The 26,428-nt window shown below is 35.3% G+C and overlaps 1 protein-coding gene across 1 annotated transcript in view; it reads right to left on the bottom strand.

Moving 5' to 3' along the window:
- The window catches only part of LOC138695252 (dual specificity protein phosphatase 22-like), a 196,287-nt gene that overhangs the window by 43,152 nt on the left and 126,707 nt on the right, over window positions 1-26,428 (bottom strand). The window contains exon 2 of the mRNA XM_069819696.1: window positions 4,191-4,307. Within this exon, the coding sequence (XP_069675797.1) occupies window positions 4,191-4,307 (117 nt within the window). The remainder of the gene's footprint in view (window positions 1-4,190; window positions 4,308-26,428) is intronic.

The following is a 26,428-nucleotide window of genomic DNA, read 5'->3' as shown; positions in this document are numbered from 1 at the left end:
TTGCTGTTATGTTTATGTCCCCATCGTGAATGATGATATGACTTCTTGATTTTACCGTAACGTTTACATTCTTAAGTTAACGTTTACGTTATGTTTAATTTTCATTGTGAATGAGCCTTAAGCGTCGGGACGTACAGAAACGAAGTCTCCCACACGTACGCACGTCGTACGCACCGAGTTCAAGGGCGTTTCTTGGGCTTTGCATGCGTGCATTTCACCTCAGTCTATTGGGAGTTACTGAAGGAATTACTGATTCGTGCGTAATATAGTGCAAGCTATTGTATTTTTTATAATTTATTGAGAACATAAAAGGAATTACTCATTCGTGCGTAGTGTAGTGCTAACTATTGTTATTATTTGTTTGAGAACATTGATGGGATTACTCATTCGTGTGTAGTGTAGTGAAATCTATTGTGTCTGTTCTAATTATTTGAGAACACTGAAGAGATTACTCATTCGTGCATAGTGTAATGAAATCTATTGCGTTTTTTCTAATTATTTGAGAACACTGAATGGATTACTCATTCGTGCGTAATGTATAAGTTATTGTGTTTTTATAATAAAATTATTTGAGAACACTGAACCTACTCATTTGTGCATGGTGTAGTGAAATGCATAATGCTTTTTTTTCTATTTGTTTAAGAACACTAAAAGGATTGCTAATTCACGCGTAGTGTAGTAGTGTAGTATTTTTAAGGGGTTAGGTACAACTTACAGCAGTAAAGTTTTTGGAAATATTCAACATTTTTCCCTCTATTATTGTATATTGTACAATAATGAAAATTGGTATGTGTAAAACACTGTCCTTCTGCTATATGAAAAAATATTTTTACGATTTAAAAAAAATATATGTATTTTTTTTTTTTCAAAATTCAAAATGGTGACAATTCGCTGTGCAGTGATGAAGCGTTTTCCTCATAACTCGTAAACTTGTTAACTTTTTCATGTTCTTTCTCTTTCATTTTATTGCTGAAACTCATGTTTACAATATCATGCTTTTTTAACTATATTCCTCAATAAATAATATTTTTGTTTGTTTTATGTTATAAGACCGTTTTTAAAAATGAATTTATTTTTTATCAGAAAATCTGTCAAAGGTAGAGAAGTGATTTTGCATCATATTGTAGATATGACATGCATAAATACACAAAAAAATTTCATCACAAATATTGAATAGTTTTTTAGTTATGAGGGAAACGCTTCATCACTGCAGAGTGAACTGGCACCATTTTGAATTTAAAAAAAGATATATATATAAATAATTTTTTTACATCGTAAAAATTTTTTTTTTCATATAGCAGAAAGACAGAGTTTTACACATACTAATTTTCATTACTGTACAAGATGCACTAATGGAAGAAAAAAATGTTGAATATTTCCAAAATTTTACTGCTGTAAGCTGTACCCATACCTAGTCCTTAAATTGAGATAGCATATTGCAGTGTTTTTCTGTGGTTTTAAGTTGTGTAAAAAGTGGAAGAAAATACCTATCCGACAAGTTATTTCGAACATTTCTCAATAAGAGATTAGTCAGATAGCCTGTTTCAAAATAAAATTCGGAGATACGAAAGCGCATTGAAGCAGGAGAATACTTTGAACAGCTCTTATGAGAGATACAATTTTAATCGTATTCATTTTAAGTTGATTATAAACATTTTTCTCTCTACATGGGTTTTAGGAACTAAAGTTACAACCGCAGAAACGGTGGTCGATTTCGCTGCAACTAGCGAAGAATATAACACCACGAGCCTGCGGTGTGAAAGATGCGCCATAGCCTACATGGAGGACCATGAAGTAGGCCTATGGACTTCGATAAATTTACAACCGAAGTGGAAATATTTATGTTTACTTATAACAATTATTTTATCTTGTAAAAGCTTTTGGCAGACGATACTAAGTCTCCTGTTTTATTTGTTAGAATTCAAATGATGAAATATGAATATAAGTAATATAATTTGAAAATAAGAATACTTTTTTTTCCACTTCCTCATTGAGAAGTTCCGAAGGCCGTGCACAACGTACGCTCTTGGCTAACAATTGAGCGTCGGAGACGCCATTCAGTTACCAAGGCTTCCGTATAAATCATCCAATCACAAACAGGCCTTTGTCATGGTAATCCTGTGGTGCTCGCCATCGTGACTTAGACAAATGCGTCTGTTCTCAGCGAATTGCTACGAGATATTAACGCAGGCAATGCCTCAAGCTTAAAATCTGTTATTCCTTTCAGATCATCTTTTCTTAGCAAAATAACAACAAAATGGCTGACAGTCTGGAGTTTTATATTGAGGTTAGATTTAAACGGAAATGTAAGAAACGAGTAATGGAAACATTTTTATTGAAATTTTATTGCCACGAAACTATATTACTTTATTTATGATTGTGGGATTTTGAAAGATAGCTGTTCAAAGGAAACGATCGAGAATTTATTAAGGTTGCTTTACTTCATGTATAGCATGTTTTTTTTTTTTTCCGCCTCGTCTCGATATTGTAAAGCAGTATACGATAAACTGCAGACAGGTTTTAGACTCGGACATAAAATATCACCATAACTATCTCTAAGCTTTCATTGCATTGCGTTGAAACAGTTTCATCCGGTGGGAGGTATAAATCATTGGGGGTTGGGAATTAACTGCAGATTGGTAAATAAAATTAATCTGTAGTTACATTGAAAATAAAAAAAAAAAACATTCATGAATGAATGTTTTAAGTGCGTGTTGTTCTTAACAAAAATGCATAGGCTACATGTGACATTAAACTATACGTATGTAAAGGGAGGGCTTTCATTTCGAAACTTCTCAGTCTAAGTAAATTAAATTGAAATAAAAACACGTCAATTTAGATATTGAGGGGACATTTTGAAACCATTGTTTATTTCATTTTAGGTTTCATCCTCTCACTCCCCCAACTCCCCTCTGAAATTTCAAATGTCACTCCTATAATATAATACTTAAATGTGAAGGAGTATCCAATTGTTTATAAATCTCATTCATTTGTTTCAAATATTTTATTTTCTATCGTCGCCTGGAAACCTGGGTTGATTAGAGCTGAAGAGAATAAAATTACAAAGACTATTATATTTTTATTTTAGTAGGTTATTTTACGACGCTTTATCAACAGCTTAGGTTATTTAGCGTCTGAATGAGAGGAAGGTGATAATGCCGGTGAAATGAGTCCAGGGTCCAGCACCCAGCATTTACTCATATTGGGTTGAGGGAAAACCCCGGAAAAACCTCAACCAGGTAACTTGCCCCGACCGGGAATCGAACCCTGGCCCACCTGGTTTCGCGGCCAGACGCACTAACCGTTACTCCACAGGTGTGCACCCAAAGACTATTGTCGATTACAGGTTATTTTAAGTAGTAATACAAACTGATGTTAAGGAATATTATGGTTGTGTAATATAAACCTATTCTTTAAACATTTAAAAACAGCATAGGGGATAATAAAAGCCGAAGTTTGGATTTATGTTATTTATGTATGGTTTTGATACAATGGCAATGCTAGGAAGAGGAGTTCCGAAATAGACTGTATTACTGTCTAGCCAACAATGAAGCAGTTTTTGAACATTTAATTTAGGAAATTATACAAAATAAACTGTGTTTTCATCCTACAACCAAGTGGCAATAACAACAATCCATGTTGCCAGGCGACGATATGTGAAACAAATGAATAAGATGTATAAACAAATGAACATTCCTTCACATTTAAGTATCATAATATAGATGTATTCTCTGGTTGAGGTTCTGGCTGATATGTAGCCTACATCTATTATCAGGCAGTACATCTCACTTGACGAATTGTGTCAGAGGAAGAACAATTGTTGTATGCATCTGAAATCTGAATAGTGTAATATGTAGCTAGTTGGCGATGTATGCAATGGAGGGGGAAAGGAACTGGCCACCCTACCCCATTTCTCCTGGCCTAGTTGCCTTATAAGTGATGCCTTTTTGGTATCACTTGTGAGGTTCATACATGTCTTCCGACAGTTGACTAAACAACAATATAGGTTTTAAACTTCCCCCACAATGCCTAAATTGACATGTTTTTTGTTTAAATTAAATTTAATTGAAATAAATAGTTATTTAGACTGGGAAGTTTTGAAATGAAAGCTCGGTAGCTATGTGTACCTCTATTGTTTCTCCTTGTAATTGTTGCTGAATTCGTCATAGTCTTGAGAATAGCATACTTACGGAATGTAACTTTCTCGCTGCGTCGTGGATGGCCACTATGTGTGTGATCTCGAAGCGCTCCAGCTGAGAAGCGTCTTTCGAATCCCGGTAGTTCCCAACATACAGGCCGGGCAACACCTGCAACAACAAAAGACAGTCGTTAAATGTTACATGCATACTACTCATATTGATGAACAATGTTTTGGTGTGGGCGTAAAATTTCATTCAGAAACGCTAATGAAAATTTCCTCATGATCATTGCAGAAAAGTCGATAAACTCGTGAATATGTTAATAAATACCGCAAAATTTTCTTGTTCGTGGATTGTAAAAGATGTTTTTATGTTAGGACTGTGTTCTCCAAATTGCCTCTCACTCTGATTCTGGTGACAACATTCTTACCAACGTAAGAACTTATACGTGTGCAAAATCCGCTAGCGCACATAAATCGTACATGAAGCGTCTTTGTAAATTAGAGTAGTCCTAGCTAAATTGAGTCATCTCGCTTAGTTAAAAATTCACTTAAGCACAAAGAAAACCAGGTGGCCCGGGTTCGAATCCCGGTCGGGGCAAGTTACCTGGTTGAGGTTTTTTCCGGGGTTTTCCCTCAACCCAATACGAGCAAATGCCGGGTAACTTTCGGTGCTGGACCCCGGACTCATTTCACCGGCATTATCACCTTCATATCATTCAGACGCTAAATAACCTAGATGTTTATATAGCGTCGTAAAATAACCCAATAAAAAAAAGCACAAAGAAAAGCTAGAGACACTCAAAACTTGAGAACACCAATGCATGCACTGAACTGAAAAGACGTTTCTTTTTATATGTAGAGGCGCTTATTTTGGCTCAGCACCATTATCTCCTATGTTGTGGGTCATCCATTACACTACTCAACAAATTTGAACTTTTTTTTTTCAAAACATTAATAAAATAGGCTGATCTTAACTAATTTGCATGCGCTGAACACGAAAATGACATTGAAAAATTCGTAACACGTCACGTTTTCGTATTATATAGATACTTATTTGATACATTGAAAAAATCAAGATTTTTTACCTATTAAAAATTGCTTTGTTCTCATTTTTTGTATGAAAATTTCCAAGGGCAGCTTAGATATGATAAAACTATTACATTAATAACTGACCAGCTATTATAGTACATTATGCAACGAGCCTATAATGGTAGTAATTAAGAAGCGAGTATGGATGTTTATGAAACGAGCGCAAGCGAGTTTCATAATTTTCATACGAGCTTCTTAATTACCATTATAGGCGAGTTTCATACGACTTTTTATGCTCGACCATATTTCTAACTTGAAATTACCGGTATTCAGATGTATACATTTTATTTGCATCTGACAAGATCGGAAGTGACCTTGTTCTAGGTCGTGAATTGTGAGGTGTGCGCAGACGCGAAATTATTGATTTTTTCCGAGGTACAATAATGTCATTAACCTTGATGTATAATCCCGTTAAACTTGATAATATTATAATATTATAACCTTGATTATTGAATTCGACATTGAAAAACGAGATGACAAATTGAATTTATTTGAATATTATTTACAATTAACGCTAATTATTATAGTAACAGAACATAACCTTCTGCGACAGAATTGGGTTTCCAGCCTCCGTGACTTTTCGCTAATTCTCTTTCGATTGCATATCCGAGAATAATCGATACTTGCGGTTTTATAACGGCACAAAGCTGACTTGTCATTGGCTGAACACATGTAAGCTGAGTTATCATTGGCTGAAGACCTGCACTTTAGTGAGTAGGTGTACTTTAATGACATGCATTAAAGGACTGCTACCAGGTGTATAATTAGTACATTTCGGCATGGTCGAGCATAAAGATTTATAAAAAACCACTCTTCGTGCAATAAAATAGAGAAAGATAAAAATACCTTCATTTTTTTCTCTTATGAGAACTCTTTTCTCTTTTTAAAAAATAGCAATAATCCCCCATCGTCGCTGGATCCCATCTTCCTTGATACCCTTGCTCAATTGTAGCAATGTCTCTGTGAAATCGCTCTCCCTGCTCATCACCTACAGTCCCCAAGTTCTCAGGAAAGAGGGCCACCGGCGTGGCTCAGTTGGTTAAGGCGCTTGCCTGCCGGTCTGAAGTTGCGTTCGGGCGCGGGTTCAATCCCCGCTTGGGCTGATTACCTGCTTGGGTTTTTTCCGAGGTTTTCCCCAACCGTAATGTGAATGCAAGGTAATCTATGGCGAATCCTCGGCCTCATCTCGCCAAATATCATCTCGCTATCACCAATTTCATCGACGCTAAATAATCTAGTAGTTGATACAGCGTCGTTAAATAACCAACTAAAAAAATAAAAAAAAAATCTCAGGAAAGAAGTCCAAATGTTAATGTAATAAGTGGATCTACAGTAGCATACTGCAGGCCATTTTTTTTTTTTTTTTGTAGTTTCTTAGTAACGTCTCTATTAATTGGCGATAATTTTCTGCTTTGTGATTTCCTAAAAACCTTTAGACGACAGGTACAGAAGATTTCCATGCTGGTAATTCCTTGGGGTTGTCTTTTCTCAAAAATGCTGTCCTTCAATAGTTTTCTAATTTTATTATAATATGTTGATATTGAGACTAAATTTTTTTATTTTTTTTTTATTTTAGTAGGTTATTTTACGACGCTTTATCAACATCTTAAGTTATTTAGCGTCTGAATGGGATGAAGGTGATAATGCCGGTGAAATGAGTCCGGGTCCAGCACCGAAAGTTACCGAGCATTTGCTCATATTGGGTTGAGGGAAAACGCCGGAAAAACCTCAACCGGGAATCGAACCCGGGCCACCTGGTTTCGCGGCCAGACGCGCTAACCGTTACTCCACAGGTGTGCACTTTGAGACTAAATTTAATATTGAATGTCTTAAAAATGCAGGTAGTTAGGCTATTGATGATACTATGGAGAAAAGTTCGGCCGGTGCAATGAATCGTGTCCTGGTATAGCTCAAATGGAGTGAGCGCTCAGCACACAGAGCTGAGAGGTCCCGGGTTCGATTCCCGGTGTCGGAACGAATTTTTCTCAAATTAATAGATGCGCGAGCAATTAAGAAAAGTAGATTTACATATTAGATGACAAAATTTTAAACCCTAACACTGAAAGTTTAATATTGTTTTGTTAACAATAATTTGTAACATATGTGATGAAGATAAATGCAAACAAGACGAACAACAAGGTTATCGTAAGAAAAATAAAGAAGGTAAATGTGCAAATTCTAAATGAGGCAGTAGAGGAAATGGATAGCTTCAAATACTTGTACTGTAAACAGTAACATGAACTGCTGTCAGGAAGTCAAAAGGAGGATAGCTATAGTAAAAAAGCTTGTAACAGACAAAGGAGCATCTTCTGCGGACTTCTGGAAAAAGAGAGAGACTAGTGAAACGTTCCACACAGCATATTGGATATGTCTACCGAGTCAGATCTTGGGGGTGAATAGGGATTTGACCAACATGGCGCAGTGAAAGCGAGCAACAATAAAGTAAGGCTGGATCTGATTTAATAAATAATAAAATATAATTAAATAGAAAATACAAACAAGCATATATATAATATATAATAATATAATAGAACTAATAAGACAAACTATAATAGAAAAAAAAAACTGAATATAAATAAGAAATTTCCTGAAGGTACATTTGACTGTGCCACATACAATAGAAAATTTACTACTGGCTTTTGATCAAGAAATAGTACATTATGCAACGAGCCTATAATGATAGTAATTAAGAAAGCGAGTATGGATGTTTATGAAACGAGCGCAAGCGAGTTTCATAATTTTCATACGAGCTTCTTAATTACCATTATAGGCGAGTTTCATACGACTTTTTATGCTCGACCATATTTCTAACTTGAAATTACCGGTATTCAGATGTATACATTTTATTTGTATCCGACAAGATCGGAAGTGACCTTGTTCTAGGTCGTAAATTGTGAGATGTGCGCAGACGCGAAATTATTGATTTTTTCCGAGGTACAATAATGTCATTAACCTTGATGTATAATCCCGTTAAACTTGATAATATTATAATATTATAACCTTGATTATTGAATTCGACATTGAAAAACGAGATGACAAATTGAATTTATTTGAATATTATTTACAATTAACGCTAATTATTATAGTAATAGAACATAACCTTCTGCGACAGTATTGGATTTCAGCCTCCGTGACTTTTCGCTAATTCTCTTTCGATTGCATATCCGAGAATAATCGATACTTGAGGTTTTATAACGGTACAAAGCTGACTTCTCATTGGCTGAACACATGTAAGCTGAGTTATCATTGGCTGAAGACCTGTACTTTAATGAGTAGGTGTACTTTAATGACATGCATTAAAGGACTGCTACCAGGTGTATAATTAGTACATTTCGGCATGGTCGAGCATAAAGATATATAAACCTGTACAGTATGTAGGCCCTACCTGTGCTGCTACGACGTAACGGATATGAAAGGAGTGCCCGTTGAAAAAGGTGGCGTTGATGGATATAATCCTATAATTTCATCAACTCCTTCCACAACATTTCCTTTTTATGGGTAGGCAGGTCTCTCTATTTTTGGAACTCATATCGTACAATTGGAAACATACAGGGGCATCATTTTATTTTTACTAATATTTTTAATATTAACCTGGCTATACCTTTGGATTAACGGTTGAAAATAGAAAACACCGTTTGCTACCCCTTCCACGAACGGAGTTCGATGATATTGACGTAAAATACAAACAAATCACTTTACTAGGTATAGGAGGGGAGAAAAATAGTTCGTCCATTTACGTACTAGGAAATGTCGCAAGTTTGAGTTTGATAATTTTCATTAGGTTTTTGTTTAATCAAAATACAGTACAGTATTAACAATAAGTGTTTTTACTCACGAAGTGAGTTATCCATACGAACGTATTCATTATGCAGTGTATATTATACTGTCTACAGCACATTAGCGTACACTATAGAGAATGAAGTTAAATTGAAAAATAATCATAATATGGATATTTAAACACATTTTTGAAAATGGTGGTCGTTCATTTCGGTACAGGCTTCAGTTTTTTTTTTGTGCATATTATCGCACTATAGACTATTGCATCTAATTCCAATTACCAGTTTCGTCCTTCGTACTAGTAACTCATGTTGAAATAATTCTGTACCTACTCTATAAAAGAGTACCTTACATACTGTAAATTCAATCTTCACTTCTGCCCGATCCGAAAAGATAAAATTACTCAGAGATGCTATCTACTGTCCGTTCAAGTAGTTATGTCGCAGGATCGTAGAAAGAGGGGAAATCACGTGACAGTTAATTACTTAACGAGACCCTTTTATTTAAGTTATTTTAAACAGTTGTATAATATTACAACAGAAATTAATATTTTCGGAAAAGAGCCAAGACAGTCCAGCCACTAGCTTTACAGAGGGGCGAGTAAAAGTAGGTGGGGGAAATCGGGATGCGACGTAGGCAAACGGACGACAGTACCTGTGCGAAAATGATTCAATATTGAAAGCTCTTTCGTCACTGGAAAATGCGAACATATTTCTGAAACGTACTATACCTTAGGAACATTAAATCCAGACGTTTGAGATGGGCAGGGCATGTAGCACGTATGGGCGAATCTAGAAATGCATATAGAGTGTTAGTTTGGAGGCCAGAGGGGAAAAGACCTTTGGGGAGGCCGAGACGTAGATGGGAAGATAATATTAAAATGGATTTGAGGGAGGTGGGATATGATGGTAGGGACTGGATTAATCTCGCTCAGGATAGGGACCAATGGCGGGCTTATGTGAGGGCGGCAATGAATCTCCGGGTTCCTTAAAAGCCAGTAAGTAAGTAAGTAAGTAAGTAAGTAAGTAAGTAAGTAAGTAAGTAAGTAAGTAAGTAAGTAAGTAAGTAAGTAAGTAAGTACGTAAGTAAGTAAGTACTATACCTACTCACTAACTCAGTACTATATGCGACCTTGGTTCTGTGTGGAGGACAGTTGGAACTTCATTAGTAGAAGGGATGGGAGTGAAGTACATACAAAAACTCAGGTTCACTAAAAATTGAGGTAAAATAAAATTATGTCCCTGTATTAATTAAAGATTCATAATTTATTATTGCAAGAAATTGCTAAATACACTATGTTTTGGAGCTATATTTGTGATATCATCATTCTTTTGTTTTCTAAATGAACGACGATCATCGCTGTCAATTTGAAATCAAATCAATCCAAAGCGATGAATACCAGCGCAGATTGTTGCAGCTCGCGCTGGAAGCTGTAAAGAAACCTGCTCCGTATATTTACACGTAGAGCTAATCGAGCGGCGTTCGTTGATGAAGCATAGCTTGCGTTAGCGTAATAGTTGGTTTTCGCGAAGTGTGAAACATAACACAACGCCCCTTTCCCCCCGGCACCCTCCATATTATAATTAATGCACAGTTCAGGTTGATATCCTGACATGTAGCCGGGTGAACAAAACATTAATGTTTACACATAGTGTAGGTTTGGAGCTCTGTGACGCTCCACTTTGTTTCTTTTTAACGGAAACTCAATTTTCGAGTTCAGCGAACTGTGAGAAATGTGGACAATACTCGAACTGTCACACGGCCCAGATTGTCTGTACAGTGCTCAGTTCCCAAGATAACGAGATATTGGCTTGCGACAGGTTACATTCAATGCCGGTAAAAGCTGACTCACTGTTTTTGGTCTCTCTCCATTTTTGTCTCTCGATACAATGAAGTTGTAACTACTTATGTTCTTATTTAGTAGCTATTGACTATATTTTATTATCTAAAGGAGCTCTGAGTAAGTATTTTTTTAGTTTTAGATTTTATAATTTTGACTTCCGAGATATCGTACAGTGCGATATACAGGGTGATTCACGAGGATTTACCGTCCCTTACGGAGCTTATTTCAGAAGACATTCTGAGCAAAAAATGTCATATAAACATTTGTCCTAATCTCAATATATATTCAGAATTACACTAATTTGAAGTTGTTTGTAAAATACCTTTATTCTTGAGTTTTAAAGGTAAAAGAGTATTACAGATAAAGAATGAACTATTCATAAGTATGGTTCTTTTAATTAGCTAGTATTCTGAAGCTAAAAATGTGTTGTAAATTCCATAGTTTCTCCGTACAGAATTTGTTTTCAGATTTTTAACTACAAAATTACATTTTCTTATGCATTTATCACAAAAATTGTTACAAATCACGCCACTCTTGTAAATTATTTAAGACTGTACATTAGGATGCATAATTAAGCTGTAAAGAATCAAGTTCCTAAAGTCGTATGATTTGTAACAATTTTTGTGACAAGTGCGTAAGAATGATGTAATTTTTAGTTAAAAATTGAAAAACAAAATCTATACAAAGCAATTAACAACACATTTTTACCTTCAGAATACTAGTCAACTAAGGGGTTAGGTACAGCTTACAGCAGTAAAATTTTTGGAAATATTCAACATTTTTTCCTCTATTACTGTATCTTGTACAATAATGAAAATTGGCATGTGTAAAACATTATCCTTCTGCTATACGTAAAAAAATATTTTACGATTAAAAAAATTATGTATATATTTTTTTAAAATTCAAAGTTCACTGTGCAGTGATGAAGCGTTTCCCTCATAACTCATAAACTTATTAACTTTTTCATGTTCTCTCTCTTTTATTTTATTGCTGAAACTCATCTTTACAATATCATGCTTTTTCATCTACATTCCTTAGTAAACGATATTTTTTTTTATTTTGTGTTAGATATTTGACCATTTTTAAAATGAATTTATTTTTTATCAGACACTCTATCAGAGGTAGAGAAGTTATTTTGCATCATATTGTAGATATGACATGCATAAATACACACAAAATATTTCTTCACAGAATGTTGGATACTTTTTGAGTTATGAGGGAAACGTTTTATCACTGCACAGTGAACTTTGAATTTTGAAAAAAAAATATATATATATATAAATACTTTTTTTAAATCGTAAAAACATGTTTATCATATAACAGAAGGACAGTGTTTTACACATACTAATTTTCATTATTGTACAAGATACAGTAATGGAGGGAAAAAATGTTGAATATTTCCAAAATTTTACTCCTTTAAGCTGTATCTAACCCTTTAAAGAAATGACACTTCTGAATAATCGCCGGGCCGGATGGCTCAAGCGGTAGGGGCACGGCATGTCCCTGTCGCTTGGTCCGAAGGGTTGTGGGCTCGAGTCCCGCCTCGGGCATGGGTATTGTGATTGTATTACTATAAGTAAAAACAAATGTAAACAAACAGAAAAACAAAAATAGATAACTTTGGAAAACGGCCTTTGGTCGGTCGAAAATTAAAAAAAAAAAAAAAAAAATAGTTCATTCTCTATTTGTAATATTTTTTAACCTTAAAAAAAGAAAAAAAGTATTTTACTATGAACTTCAAATTAGTGTAACTCTGAAAATATTGAGATCAGGACACATATATATATATATATATATATATATATGATATTTTTTGTTTAAAATGTCTTCGGAAGAAAGCTCCGTAAGTGACGGTAAATCCTCGTGAATCACTCTGTGTATACTCATACAAATTATGTCTCGCACAAAAATGACAAGAGAAATGTGTTGTTGCGCGTATACAAAGTACACCACAGGTAAGATTTATTTATTGGGTTATTTTACGACACTGTATCAACATCTAGGTTATTTAGCGTCTGAATGATATGAAGGTGATAATGCCGGTGAAATGAGTCCGGGGTCCAGCACCTAAAGTTACCCAGCATTTGCTCGTATTGGGTTGAGGAAAAACCCCGGAAAAAACCTCAACCAGATAACTTGCCCCAACCGGGAATCGAACCCGGGCCACCTGGTTTCGCAGCCAGACGGGCTGACCGTTACTCCACAGGTGTGGACCAAATAAGATTTCTCCGGTTGAATTTTCATCAATAAATAGGCACACTGAGTTGCAAAAGAAATTTCGATACGAAATTATATCGTTTAGCAAACATGGTGAGGTGGAAAGCTATTTTCATGAGATTCTTTTTTAAAAACATGTAGGCCTAAGTACGACTTTTATAACATGTTCAGGTTATTATTTAATATGAATTGATTTTAAATTATTCATATACTTTTATTTTACAACATTAATAAGAATACTACACAAAATAGTGAAACTGCAGTTTATATGGTATTCCACAGCCTTCCTTATTATCCATGGATGCTGTCATTGTTACAATCGATATATACGGCCAGTTACGTTTCATATTGTATTAACAAAAAGTATCAATTTTATTATAAAAATATGAGTATAAAATGTTATTATAAATACAGATACATAACTGAAAACTGAATGTAATTGAAACATTTAACTACACATTTCTCCTTTGCATGGAATAAAACTCTTTAGAAAATTCAGGCCAATTCAGATGTGTTTGTATAATTATTTTATTGCAATGCCTTCTGTGTATGTCCTCAGCGAAATCCTCGTAACACGATAATATTTCAAATCGATAGCGACTTCGACTCAGCATTTCTTTTGCAGTCCAGTGTACTATAGTAAATTTGTGCAATAAATAAGAAATGGATGGAAGTGAAAAGAAAACTAGGCGCAGGATAGGTTGATTCACCGAATCTAATTTGGAAATAGCTGTTATATTGTTACGACATGGTGTTTTTAGAATCACGTGATATTTTAAAAATTTTATCGCATTTTATTTTTCTTTTATATATATACAGTTAGCGAATTCATGTGTTGTTTTACCCACTAAAAAGCCAAGTTTCGACGAAATATAAGAGCCATGCATGTTCTCTATTAGAATTTCCGGCGAGAAGATTGTTGTATTAACAGTGATGAACACTGACACAGATCGGTGCCTTCGATAATCATAGTCGTTGATTGATTCTGAAGTAATTTCGCGACGATTAGCGTCTCGCATACATAAACTAAAGAAGGCTATATCAGACGAGGCTTATAGATTACATGTTGAGTCATTCCGAATTAACAACTGTGTGTATTTTGTCTTGTATGTAGCAATAAATACTAAATACGAGGCGCATCCAGAAAGTAAGTTTCCCGATTTTTTCCCCTTGAAAGTAAACGTAATTAGCCGTGTCAATTGCGCATGCGTAACAGATCTATGACGTATCAATCATATACCAGCCGGACAGGTCCCGCCTGGTGCCAGTAGCGTGGCAACAGTGGTCCGAAATGGAAGCTCTTATTCCTTCTCCCGCCGCCTGGAGGTTCGGTCGGTGATAAAGTTCTTTAATGCACAAAGCATTGCGCCAATTGAAATTCATCGGCAGCTTTGTCAGGTCTACGGGCCGAACATCTCTCTCTCCCCCTCTCTCCCCTCTCTCTCCCTCTCACTCTCTCCCTCCCTCCTTCTCTCTCTCTCTCTCTCTCTCCTCAAGAAATTCCTGTCCTCCGGTGAGCGTTTTGGTAACGACGAAGAGCTGAAGACGTCTGTCACACGCTGGTTCCATTCGCAGGCGGCAGAGTTCTACGACAGAGGGATACAAAAGTTGATCCCACGATACAAGTGTCTCAATTCTGATGGTGGCTATGTTGAAAAATAGCTGAAACATTGCTGTACCTGTTGCCAATAAATGTTTTCCTGAAAGTGTGTGTTCTTTTTTTAAAAAAAATAGGGAAACTTACTTTCTGGATGCACCTCGTACTATACTTTATAAAATCTCGTTTATTACCCCTGAGTACTGAAAAAAGTCAGGAACCCTTCTCATTAGGCATGTTTAGTAGGTTACTAAAATGGACTATAAATAAATCTTAATAAGAAAGGTGTCGCTAATCACTAGTGATGTTCATCCGGCGACCGGTAGGTCTACATACTAGAGCTCTGCATTTCATTAAGAACGACCGACCGAGAGTCGTGACATACGCGCGGTCGGTCGCTCGTCCCGTATTATACGCAGCAGGCTGGCTGCCGCGTGTCCTGACTCCGCAGAAAGCAAAACATCCAACCGAAGAGTCACGGTGAATGGTATCATAGACTGAAAACTGTTTTCGATCGATGTGCTTACAGTATGCGGTATAGAAATTATTGCACTGCCTGATGCTCTATCACCTGATTAATGATTCTAGTAGGTATACAGGCTATCAGATTGAATAAAAAATTACAATAAAATATTTAAGTATTAATAAATCAATAAAATAAAATAAAATTTTAACAAACTATGTTGTCTATTAGAATATAAATATAAAATATAAGCAGCACTAAAATATATAAAAAAAGGTTAGTCTTTATCCTCTAGTTGAATGGAACTTACTTACTGGCTTTTAAGGAATCCGGAGATTCATTGCCGCCCTCACATAAGCCCGCTATCGGCCCTTATCCTGAACAAGATTAATCCAGTTCCTAGCATCATATTCTATCTCCTTCAAATCCATTTTAATATTATCCTCCCATCTACATCTCGGCCCAGTGATATTAATTCGTTTACGAAAATTAATACGAAATTATAAAAATGATTAAGTAGTAGTCCCTATTTATATTATTGTAATATACCGAAGTACATATGATATTTACGTGCAGGAATTCTGCGTTATCATTTGATGAAGGATGAAGAAAAATTCTTTCCGGCACCGGAACTCGAACTCGGGTTTTCAACTCTATGTACTGACGCTTTATCCACTAAGCCACACCGGATTCCAGTTCCGATGCCGGGTTGAATCCTCTCAGTTTAAGTTCCACCTCTTACTGTAGTTTCCCTTTAGTGGCCAACCCTCATGCACTGTGTCACAGAAGAGTGACAGTGGCACAATGTCCAACACACTATGTGCAGAGGTGCACTCATTACGAGGGAGTAAGTGGCTGGGATCCGACGGAATGAGCGCCGTCTTAAATCACTAAGTGATTATTTACGCATATCATATTATTATTATGTACTGAAGTACTTATAATATTTCCGTGCAGAAATTCTACGTTATCATATGATGAAGGATGAGTGGAGCGGAAAAAAATTCTCTCTGGCACCGAGACTCAAACCCGGGTTTTCAGCTCTACGTGCTGACGCTTTTTCTCCACTCCACCCATCCTTCATCATAGTTCCTATTAGATGTGGTTATTATTTTCAGCCAATTTCTATAGAATTCAGGCACAATATGTAGCACCCAAGTAAATGCATTATTAGCACAGAACATAGTCTACTGAAATGACCGAATTAGTGAATTAAATGGAAAGGGGAGATGGTGTAAGCTTTGAAACTTGTAAAGTAAGATAATGTAGTAATCCCTTGGCCTTTGTCGATGACACGGCTTGAATAAAACTCGTCCACTGCAAAAGTGGCGTATAGACAAGTCGGTTTTTGCACGACGTGAAAATTCTTCACATTTCAAAAACATAGACTGCATTTCGTTTAAATGTATTTTTTTCAATGACGGATTCTTGGCTTTGCGTTTTTCACCCAAGCATCTCCATCTCTGAGCGACGTGTCAAAACTGTGGTTCTTTTTACCGCCGCAGGCGTTGCCTTCAGTGCACCATGGAAAGGAAACTACGTAACACATGATATTTCAATAACGGTGCAATTCCGGTAGAAAAAATGAAGGGTAGGCCTACCCGAGAAAAACTATAATCAATCATCGTTTTATCCACCATAAATTCCACCTGGATTTGAACCCGGGTTACCTGCATGAAAAACTGAAATTCTAGCCGTTATATAAATTGACATATATTCCTTTCTAATTGTTTTTATTTCGTCCCAGAATTTGTGGATTCACACTTCAGAAGAAAGTAACCCAGGCTTTTGGAAACTGTTAATAAAATATAATAATAATAATAATAATAATAATAATAATAATAATAATAATAATAATGATAATAATAACAACAACAAAACAACAACAATAATAATAACACATTGAGAATAACAAAAGCTTTAGGGTCAGTATTTCAGTGTTATAGCCATATTCGCTAAGGATATGTAATTTATTAGAACACATTGTGCTGTAATATAAACTAATATTCTTCCCTATTCGTTCATACTCATACTTTTATTTTCATGATGTAAAGGTAGACTTATATAACTGTTCTCACACCTTTGATAAACAGTAACTCGTCACTGTCATAGGAAGAAAAATAATGGTGATATTAAATACCTCGTAATAAAATAGACCGTTGTTATATTGATATTCAATATACATGTAAAGCTATCCGTTGCTAGGAACATGACTTGTGTATTTTTATTTCTGTTTTCTTAGTCACTCGTTGCCGTAGCTACGAATGACTCTTGTAAACTTTTATATCCTACTATTATTCCTAGCAACAGTAACACAAATATAAAGGATAATTTTATACTTACTTACTTACTGGCTTTTAAGGAACCCGGAGGTTCATAGCCGCCCTCACATAAGCCCGCCATTGGTCCCTATCCTGAGCAAGATTAATCGTCTCTATTATCATATCCCACCTCCTTCAAATCCATTTTAATGTTATCTTCCCATTTACGTCTCGGCCTCCCTAAAGGTCTTTTTCTCTCCGGCCTCCCAACTAACACTCTATATGCATTTCTGGATTCGCCCATACGTGCTACATGCCCTTCCCATCTCAAACGTCTGGATTTAATGTTCCTAATTATGTCAGGTGAAGAATACAATGCGTGCAGTTCTGTGTTGTGTAACTTTCTCCATTCCCCTGTAACTTCATCTCTCTTAGCCCCAAATATTTTCCTAAGCACCTTATTCTCAAAATCCCTTAACCTATGCTCCTCTCTCAAATTGAGAGTCCAAGTTTCATATCCATACAGAACAACCGGTAATATAACTGTTTTATAAATTCTAACTTTCAGATTTTTTGACAGCAGACTGGATAAAAGCTTTTCAACCGAATAATAACATGCATTTCCCATATTTATTCTGTGTTTAATTTCCTCCCGAATATCATTTATATTTGTTACTGTTGCTCCAAGATATTTGAACTTCTCCACCCCTTCAAAAGATAAATTTCCAATTTTTATATTTCCATTTCGTACAATATTCTCGTTCCGAGACATAATCATATACTTTGTCTTTTCGGGATTTGCTTCCAAACTTATCTCTTTACTTGCTTCCAGTAAAATTCCATTATTTTCCATAATCGTTCGTGGATATTCTCCTAACATATTCACGTCATCCGCATAGACAAGCAGCTGATGTAACCCGTTCAATTCCAAACCCTCTCTGTTATCCTGAACTTTCCTAATGGCATACTCTAGAGCAAAGGATAATTTTATATATTAATTATTTAATGTTACATCATTATAATAATATTTATTTAGTCCATTATAACGATTTATTAAGAGGTGTTGGAAAAAAGTTTTTATTACACTTTTGCGTAAATAGATTTAATTCACTTGATGACGTTTGCACACACATATGCTAAACACTCCAATTCGTGAAGAAAATCTGCTTTTACTCATATCGTACATTACACACACAAAAAAAGTAAAAACAAAACAATAACTCCTCAATTTTTTTTCCTGTCATGGTTGCCATGGTTACTTACGATCTAATATTACAAAGACGAACAATTTTTATATCGTATAGTATTTAGTACTGACTCTACATTACTTATCATGTTCCCAGACATGTTCATTGTTGCAATACGAGAATATGGATTCATGATGACGTTCATAGCATTGTTGAACATGTGCGCAATAGCCCGAAAATTAATGTATGGTGTGATTTTGCAAGAAATGAAGCGATTGGTTCCTTTCTTCGTGGAAGCTCCTGTCGTCACACAGAATTTCTTCGGTATTGGAACTATTTATAGTACCCTAAATTACCAACACCAATGCAGTATTTTAGCAAATTGGTGCTCCTTTGCACATTTATGGCTTAGTTCCGGAATTTACCATGAAATATTTCCATAGAGATGGATCGAAAGGAGAGGATAGAAGGAATGTTCACCGCGCTCTCCGGACCTCACTTCTCTGGACTTTGCTAATGGGTTTATGAAAAGCAATAATATCTGTACAGTGTATCCATTAACGACATTGACCATTTGAAAGAGTAAATAAGAAAATCTGTCACATCTGTGACTTCTTAAGTTGGTCGTGTGTGGCAGAAATTGGAGTATCACTTAAATATCTGCCGACCTACAAGAGAAGTTCACATCAAACTTCAGTGAGTGCACAGAGAAAACTAAGAAAGTTATTCTTTCATATATCTTTACCATGTTTCGTTACAATTACATACCGGTACTTGCTTAAAACCCTACCATGACTTTTCAAACACACTGTATCTATGAATAGACTATGTCCTCTCACATATTATCTATTGCTTACACCACGAATTTATCTTAGTTCACGTGATTAATCTCCGCGGTGCCACTGAGATAGCGTACGCGCTGTCCATCCAAGCGGTCCGTTGTTCGATTCCCGGCGTAGGCAAAAATTTATCTTCCGTTTATGGAACTGGATGGTTATCCATTGTCTTGTGATTGTCTTGCGATGTCTATAGGGCCTATGCCTACGGCGACCTTGTGTTGTGTAATCCAACATCAGAGCGGTTCACAGTATCTAGATGTCTAGTGTTGGTTTCACACGCCATCACTTCTGTTGATCAGTAGCAAGCGAGAATTTCAGATCTGTTGTGCAAAACCTGCTAACCTACACGTGTTTGCAGCTTGTTACTGCATAGATTCGCTAGGTAGGAGTAGAAAAAGCTTCTTGGTTGCCACGGAAACAAAAAACCTTGTGCGTGTGAACTGTTGGTTTTCTTGAAGAAAGGTAATAAAACTATTTTGCAACGTGTTGTACTTCCGCATTGCATTCCCACACGCAACCTAACGTTATTGTTGACATTTCACGATAGACGTCTTGAGTTTGACGCACCGTTAGCCGAAATACTAGCGCGCCGATTTCCTACCAGGAGACACGGCTCAAACCTTGGCGAGTTGAAATGGCATTTGTTGTAGGTAAATATGGAGCTGGGGCTGGTTTTCTGAAGACATTCTCATTTTCCCTGTTGACACAAGTTGCATCCGTGATGAAACAAAAACTGGAAGAATTTCAAATGCTTACTGTAACAATACTATGAACCTGCGGGCATGAGAGCGTATAAAATTAACCATGGCTCGAGGCCTCTCTTAGTAATATCTCGGCATCGAGAGTAGCTACAGACCTATGTAAAGATTAATTTTTGGTCCTACAGAATAATATATCTGTTATGGTAACAATGGTTATTAGAGGAGAAAAATTCGATCCGGTACTGTGGATTGAACTGCGGCGTAGCTCAGTGGTTAGAGCACTTGGAACGTAGAACCAAGGTCCTGATTTCGATCCCCAGCGTTGGAGCGATTTTCTCCTCTAATAACAGGTACAGACCTGTCAGTATTTTCCGATATGTTGTGCATCCTGCTGGTATCTTTATTGTGATAATAGATGACAAGCATATTTCTATTATTTTTCTCTCTAACCCGTTGTTATGAAACATGATTCTTATCATTTTATGCAGTCGTTCAAACTTAAAATGATCGCTGCTGAAAAAGTGTAAGCTATAACATATCACATTTTGCCTTGGAACCAAAGATTTAAAATCGTGAGTTATACATTATTAAATTGATAGTAGGCACGTGCGATATACTTTGAGTGAACCATAATGAAAAATTTGTTGTTAGCTGGGACTAGTTTCGGAATGACGCTTCAAATTAAGGTAGACCTATTCATCCACTCTAGAAATGTCAGATTTCTTCAAAATTTTGGTAAATAATTTTTTTGCCTTATCTGGAACCTCATTTCTTCTAGTTTTAAAAAATATATACCATATAATATATATTATCTCAACAATTTCATAATTATTTGGCTATTTGTAATATAAGCGCACTGTACTTTCTATTCCATACCCTATCTTCAGTGTCTGTTTTCTCTTATTTCACATTTTCCGACATTTGTTATCCTTCCGACGCACAATAAGTAGACTTCCAATTAGTCAAGAGACTTTATTGAGATACCAAATTAAAGCTTAAACATGTGGCTATGTTATAAACCAAAATTATTATTTTCAATCGATTACAATTATTTTATTCCAAAAATATACAAATACATGTATATATATATATATATATATATATATATATATATATATATATATATATAAAGTGCTTATATAATAATATGGTATATAAGGTTCAAGTTAAATAATTTTGGTATGTAACATTCTCTATATATAGGGGATCATTTTCGCGAAAGAAGATTTACCCTGGGTCAATTTCTATGGAATTAGGTCGGTACAAAATTTTAATATATATTTTTTCAAAAAGATATTTTCTTTGGACCCCCAAATTCGATTTTCAAATTTGAATTATATAAATTGCTTAGTTCACTCCCAAGGATCATGTCATCAAAGTTTTATAGACATTAAGGGGAAAATGTGGATTTTTGTCCTAAGAGTCGATGTAAGGTAAAGGTTGGTAATACTGTGATGCGAATAATATTATGATAGTTATTTTTGAGAATGTATTACAAGTTTACTGAGCGAGAGAAGGACCGGTTTTGTGCAGCAACTTTCAACGAACATTCCTTAATACGTTGATGCAAAAAACCGATCTTCTTCTCGCTCAGTAAAATTGCAATAAATTTTCAAAAAGAACTATCACAATATTACTCATATCACGATATTACCAATCGTTACCCTACACTTGAAGAGAAAATATATTGCACACCATTCATTAATTACTTCTCTCATCATAGACCCTTAGGCTCTATTTGTAAACCGAAACAAAACGAAAACATTCGAACCAAATCAACTGGACTTTTATTTAAGTTTCGCGACCCCTGATATGGCACACCACGACCCCTACTTGAGAGACGCTGATAGAAGAAACCTTTGTACAGAGACAGCCGAAAGATGGTAACAGCGCTTCTTTCATATCAGTGATGCTGAAAATGTGTTTCCATGGAAATCTCGACATTCAATTATTTTAATTCATGAATGCTGTAGGCAATGAGAAAGTAAAAAGTGATTCTCATTTGTTTACATTTCTTGGTTCCGCTAGTTTTCCTTGTGTTGCTTGAGAGCAAGTGACATTTCGAAATTAATCATTATAACAACATTAAATTTATTTCTGTAATATCAGAGCGCTACTAAATTGGAACACAGTTAAAGCGTCTTCGATAATGAATGGTGGATTACAAGTTCTTGACAGAGCTAATAATTAATTCTGTCTTTTGCAGAAAATAAACATCCGAGACTTTATGACTTCGGTACATCACAATAATAATCCCAGACTTTGTTTTAGTCTGTTTGTTCCGTGCTAATTAGTTTCGGATCAAAAGTGTTATTAATTAACATGTTAATTTCGTCTGATATATAATTATCTACAGTGTGTTTCTACCAGAATAAAAGCGATCGTCTAGACTAAATCAATATGTATGTCCCAACCAGCGCTTCTTACAAGTATCATAATATTTTTTATGCTCGACCATGCCGAAATGTAGTAATTATACACCTGGTAGCAGTCCTTTAATGCATGTCATTAAAGTACACCTACTCATTAAAGTACAGGTGTTCAGCCAATGGCAACTCAGCTTACAGGTGTTCAGCCAATAACAAGTCAGCTTTGTACCGTTATAAAACCGCAAGTATCGATTATTCTCGGATATGCAATCGAAAGAGAATTAGCGAAAAGTCACGGAGGCTGGAAATCCAATACTGTCGCAGAAGGTTATGTTCTGTTACTATAATAATTAGCGTTAATTGTAAATAATATTCAAATAAATTCAATTTGCAATCTCGTTTTTCAATGTCGAATTCAATAATCAAGGTTATATCAAGTTTAACGGGATTACATCAAGGTCAATGACATTATTGTTCCTCGGAAAAAATCAATACTTTCGCGTCTGCGCACATCTCACAATTTACGACCTAGAACAAGATCACTTCCGATCTTGTCAGATACAAATAAAATGTATACATTTGAATAATTTCAAGTTAGAAATATGGTCGAGCATAAAAAGTCGTATGAAACTTGCCTATAATGGTAATTAAGACGCTCGTATGAATATTATGAAACTCGCTTGCGCTCGTTTCATAAACAACCATACTTGCGTCTTAATTACTATCATTATAGGCTCGTTGCATAATGTACTATTATCCCGTAAGTAAATATAAATTCATACTATTATTGCCCCATTTACAGAGTTCTTCGCACTTAAAATAGATTGCATAGCTTAGGAGAAATAGATATATTTTATATGAGTCTTAAATAATTCAAATACACTTTGTAATACATTTCTGAAAATGATATGGCTTGTATTCCATTCTGTTGCTTTGTCTTAAGATTATTATTGTCTCAACATTATTATTGTATTGTATTGTTTTTGTTCGGTCAACTGTCTGAAGACAGGTTTGAACCTCATAAGTAACACCAATAAGACATCACTCATGAGGCAACTAGACCAGGAGATAATGTGGTAGAGTGGCCAGTTCCTTTCCCCCTCCAATGCATACGTCGCCGATTAGCTACATATTCCACTAATCAGAGTTCAGATGCATAAAAACAATTGATTTCCTCTGACACATATCGTCAAGTGAGATGTACTACCTGATAATAGATAATTATTGTATTAAGATTATTATTGAATGACTTGAGGCTTTCCCTGCGTTTGATATAGAATAACTCTTCTCGGGTTCTCAGTCAGTTGAGTTGGAGATTTGCTTCCAAGCTTTCGACGGCTAGCTCTGCCATCTTCTTCAGGCTGAAGAAGACAAGGGGAAGTAGAATACAAGGAGTACAAGGGTAATACAAAGAAAATAAGATTAATACAAGGAAAATAAGGGGAAGCAAGAAAAATATGGAAAATACAAGGAGAAAAAGGGTAAGAAAGTGAGAAAAAGAGAAAGACAAGAAGAACACGGAGAAAGCAAGGAGAACAATGGGAAAACGAGGAAAACCAGAGTAAGACAGGGAGAACAAGGGGAAGTGAAGGAGAACAAGGTGAAGACAAGGAGAAGAAAAAATGGAATGCAAGAAGAACGAGGGGAAGACAAGGAGAAGAAGTGGAATACAATGAGAACAAGGGTAATACAAGGATAATAAAGAGAATACAAGCAAAATATGTAAAATACAAGGAGAACAAGGGAAGAAAGTGAGAAAAAGAGAAAGACAAGAAGAACACGGAGAAAGCAAGGCGAACAATGGGACAACAAGGAGAACCAGGGAAGGTAAGGAGAACAAGGGTAAGTGAAGGAGAACAGAGGGAAGACAACGAGAAGGAAAAATGGAATGCAAGAAGAACGAGGGGAAGAGAAGGAGACCAAGGGTAATGTAAGAAGATCAAGGAGAAGACAAGGAGAAGAAGTGGAATACAAGGAGAACAAGTGGAATACAAGGAGAACAAGGGAAAGACGAGTAGAAAAAGAAGTGAAATGCAAGAAGAACGAGGGGAAGACAAGGAGAACAAGGGTAATACAAGGAGAACAAGTGGAATACAAGGAGAACAAGGGAAAGAAGGGTAGAAAAAGAAGTGGAATGCAAGAAGAACGAGGGGAAGACAAGGAGAACAAGGGTAATACAAGGAGAACAAGTGGAATACAAGGAGAACAAGGGTAAGTGAAGGAGAACAAGGGAAAGACAAGTAGAAAAGGAAGTGGAATGAAAGAAGAACGAGGGGAAGACAAGGAGAACAAGGGTAATACAAGGAGAACAAGGGAAGTACAAGGAGAACAAGGGTAATACAAGGAGAACAAGGGTAATACAAGGAGAACAAGGGTAATACAAGGAGAACAAGTGGAATACAAGGAGAACAAGGGGAAGTGAAGGAGAATAAGGGAAAGACAAGTAGAAAAAGAAGTGGAATGCAAGAAGAACGAGGGGAAGACAAGGAAAACAAGAGGATTAGAAGGAAGAGAACAAAGGGAAAACAATAAGTACAGTGGGAAAGAGAAGCAGAACAAAGGGAATAAAAGAAATTAATCGGAAAAGAAGGGGTTGTATTTTCGTGTGACGGTCAATTTGCAAGTTACCCCTCCATCCATGTACATAGTAAGCAGAAAGACGTAATTCTACGTCAAAATTGAAGTAAAAACTTTTGAGGTGACGTAATACAGCTAATTTATATAACTGTGCAAAAAATGTATTAGACCTACATCAATCTAATGAAGACTTACAATTGAAGTGAAGTATCTTGTATTTTTCTATAGGTATTTGTTATATCATTGGGTAGTAAGAATAAAGCTTAAGTACTTCCTCAAGGTTTATACTTTTGAGTATGAGCACTTCCTGTGATTATATACTCGTAACCACTAGAACATACTCATATTCGTAAGAATAAAGACATTCTACCTAACGTGAATATATACTCATCTCTACAGCCTTCTTGATCGTTTAAAAGTTAGTATGTACTCGTGTTACCTATCCTCTTTGACCACATTGGACCGTGATGCTCAGTTTTTTTTATAGACTTTCACATTCTATCCGCATGCTGTAGTGGTTTGTGTTTTGCTTTTTATAAATAAATAAATGAGTAAGTAAATAAATAAGTAAGTAATTAAATAAATAAACAAATAAATAAATAAATAAACAAATTAATTAATTAATTCAATAATAAAATAAATAAATAAATTAAACAAATAAATAAGTAAATAAATGAATAAATAAATAAACATGAAAAAAGAGAGTGAATGAGATAAGTGACGTTAATAAACAGGAAACAAGAAAATAGTACTGGAAAATCGTCATTATGGGATGTTGGATAGCGATTACAATCCATTTCTAGAATTCCAGTTATGCTAATTCTATTTTTTATTATAGAGAGTTATATATATATATAATTTAAAGTTACAAATAATTGCATTTTGCAATTAAAATTTTACAAAATAAACTGTAATTTTTAATTATATTTAACAATACAATCCAACCTTATAATTTGATAGCCATTCATATTCTTATAGGTTATTTTTTTATGAAGAACAAATACGTGTTTAACCAATTTCACATTCACTTTTGTGAAGCGTTAAAGGCTTCTGAAGTTCAAGTCTTTTTTCTATATTTTTCCATGAGATACTACATCGTTCATAAATTCTGCCATTTTTTTTTATTTAACTTTAAACTGAACACAACTCAACAAATATTCAGCATTTAGCCTGCTACAAACCATACTCAGAATAACATAAGAACGAACTTATAAATATGAGAATATACTAGCTTTTATTCTTATCAAGCTTGAATATATATTCTGTACAAGATGGACACTTGAGTATATTCTACTATGCTTCCATGTTATGAGTATGTTATCAAAAATGAGTAGGTACTCAAATGTTTTTATTCTTACTAACAAGAG

The sequence above is a fragment of the Periplaneta americana genome, chromosome 2, assembly GCF_040183065.1.
Source record: "Periplaneta americana isolate PAMFEO1 chromosome 2, P.americana_PAMFEO1_priV1, whole genome shotgun sequence".
NCBI lineage: Eukaryota > Metazoa > Arthropoda > Insecta > Blattodea > Blattidae > Periplaneta > Periplaneta americana.
The sequence above is the reverse complement of the archived record's forward strand: the minus strand, read 5'-3'. Positions and strand labels throughout refer to the sequence as shown.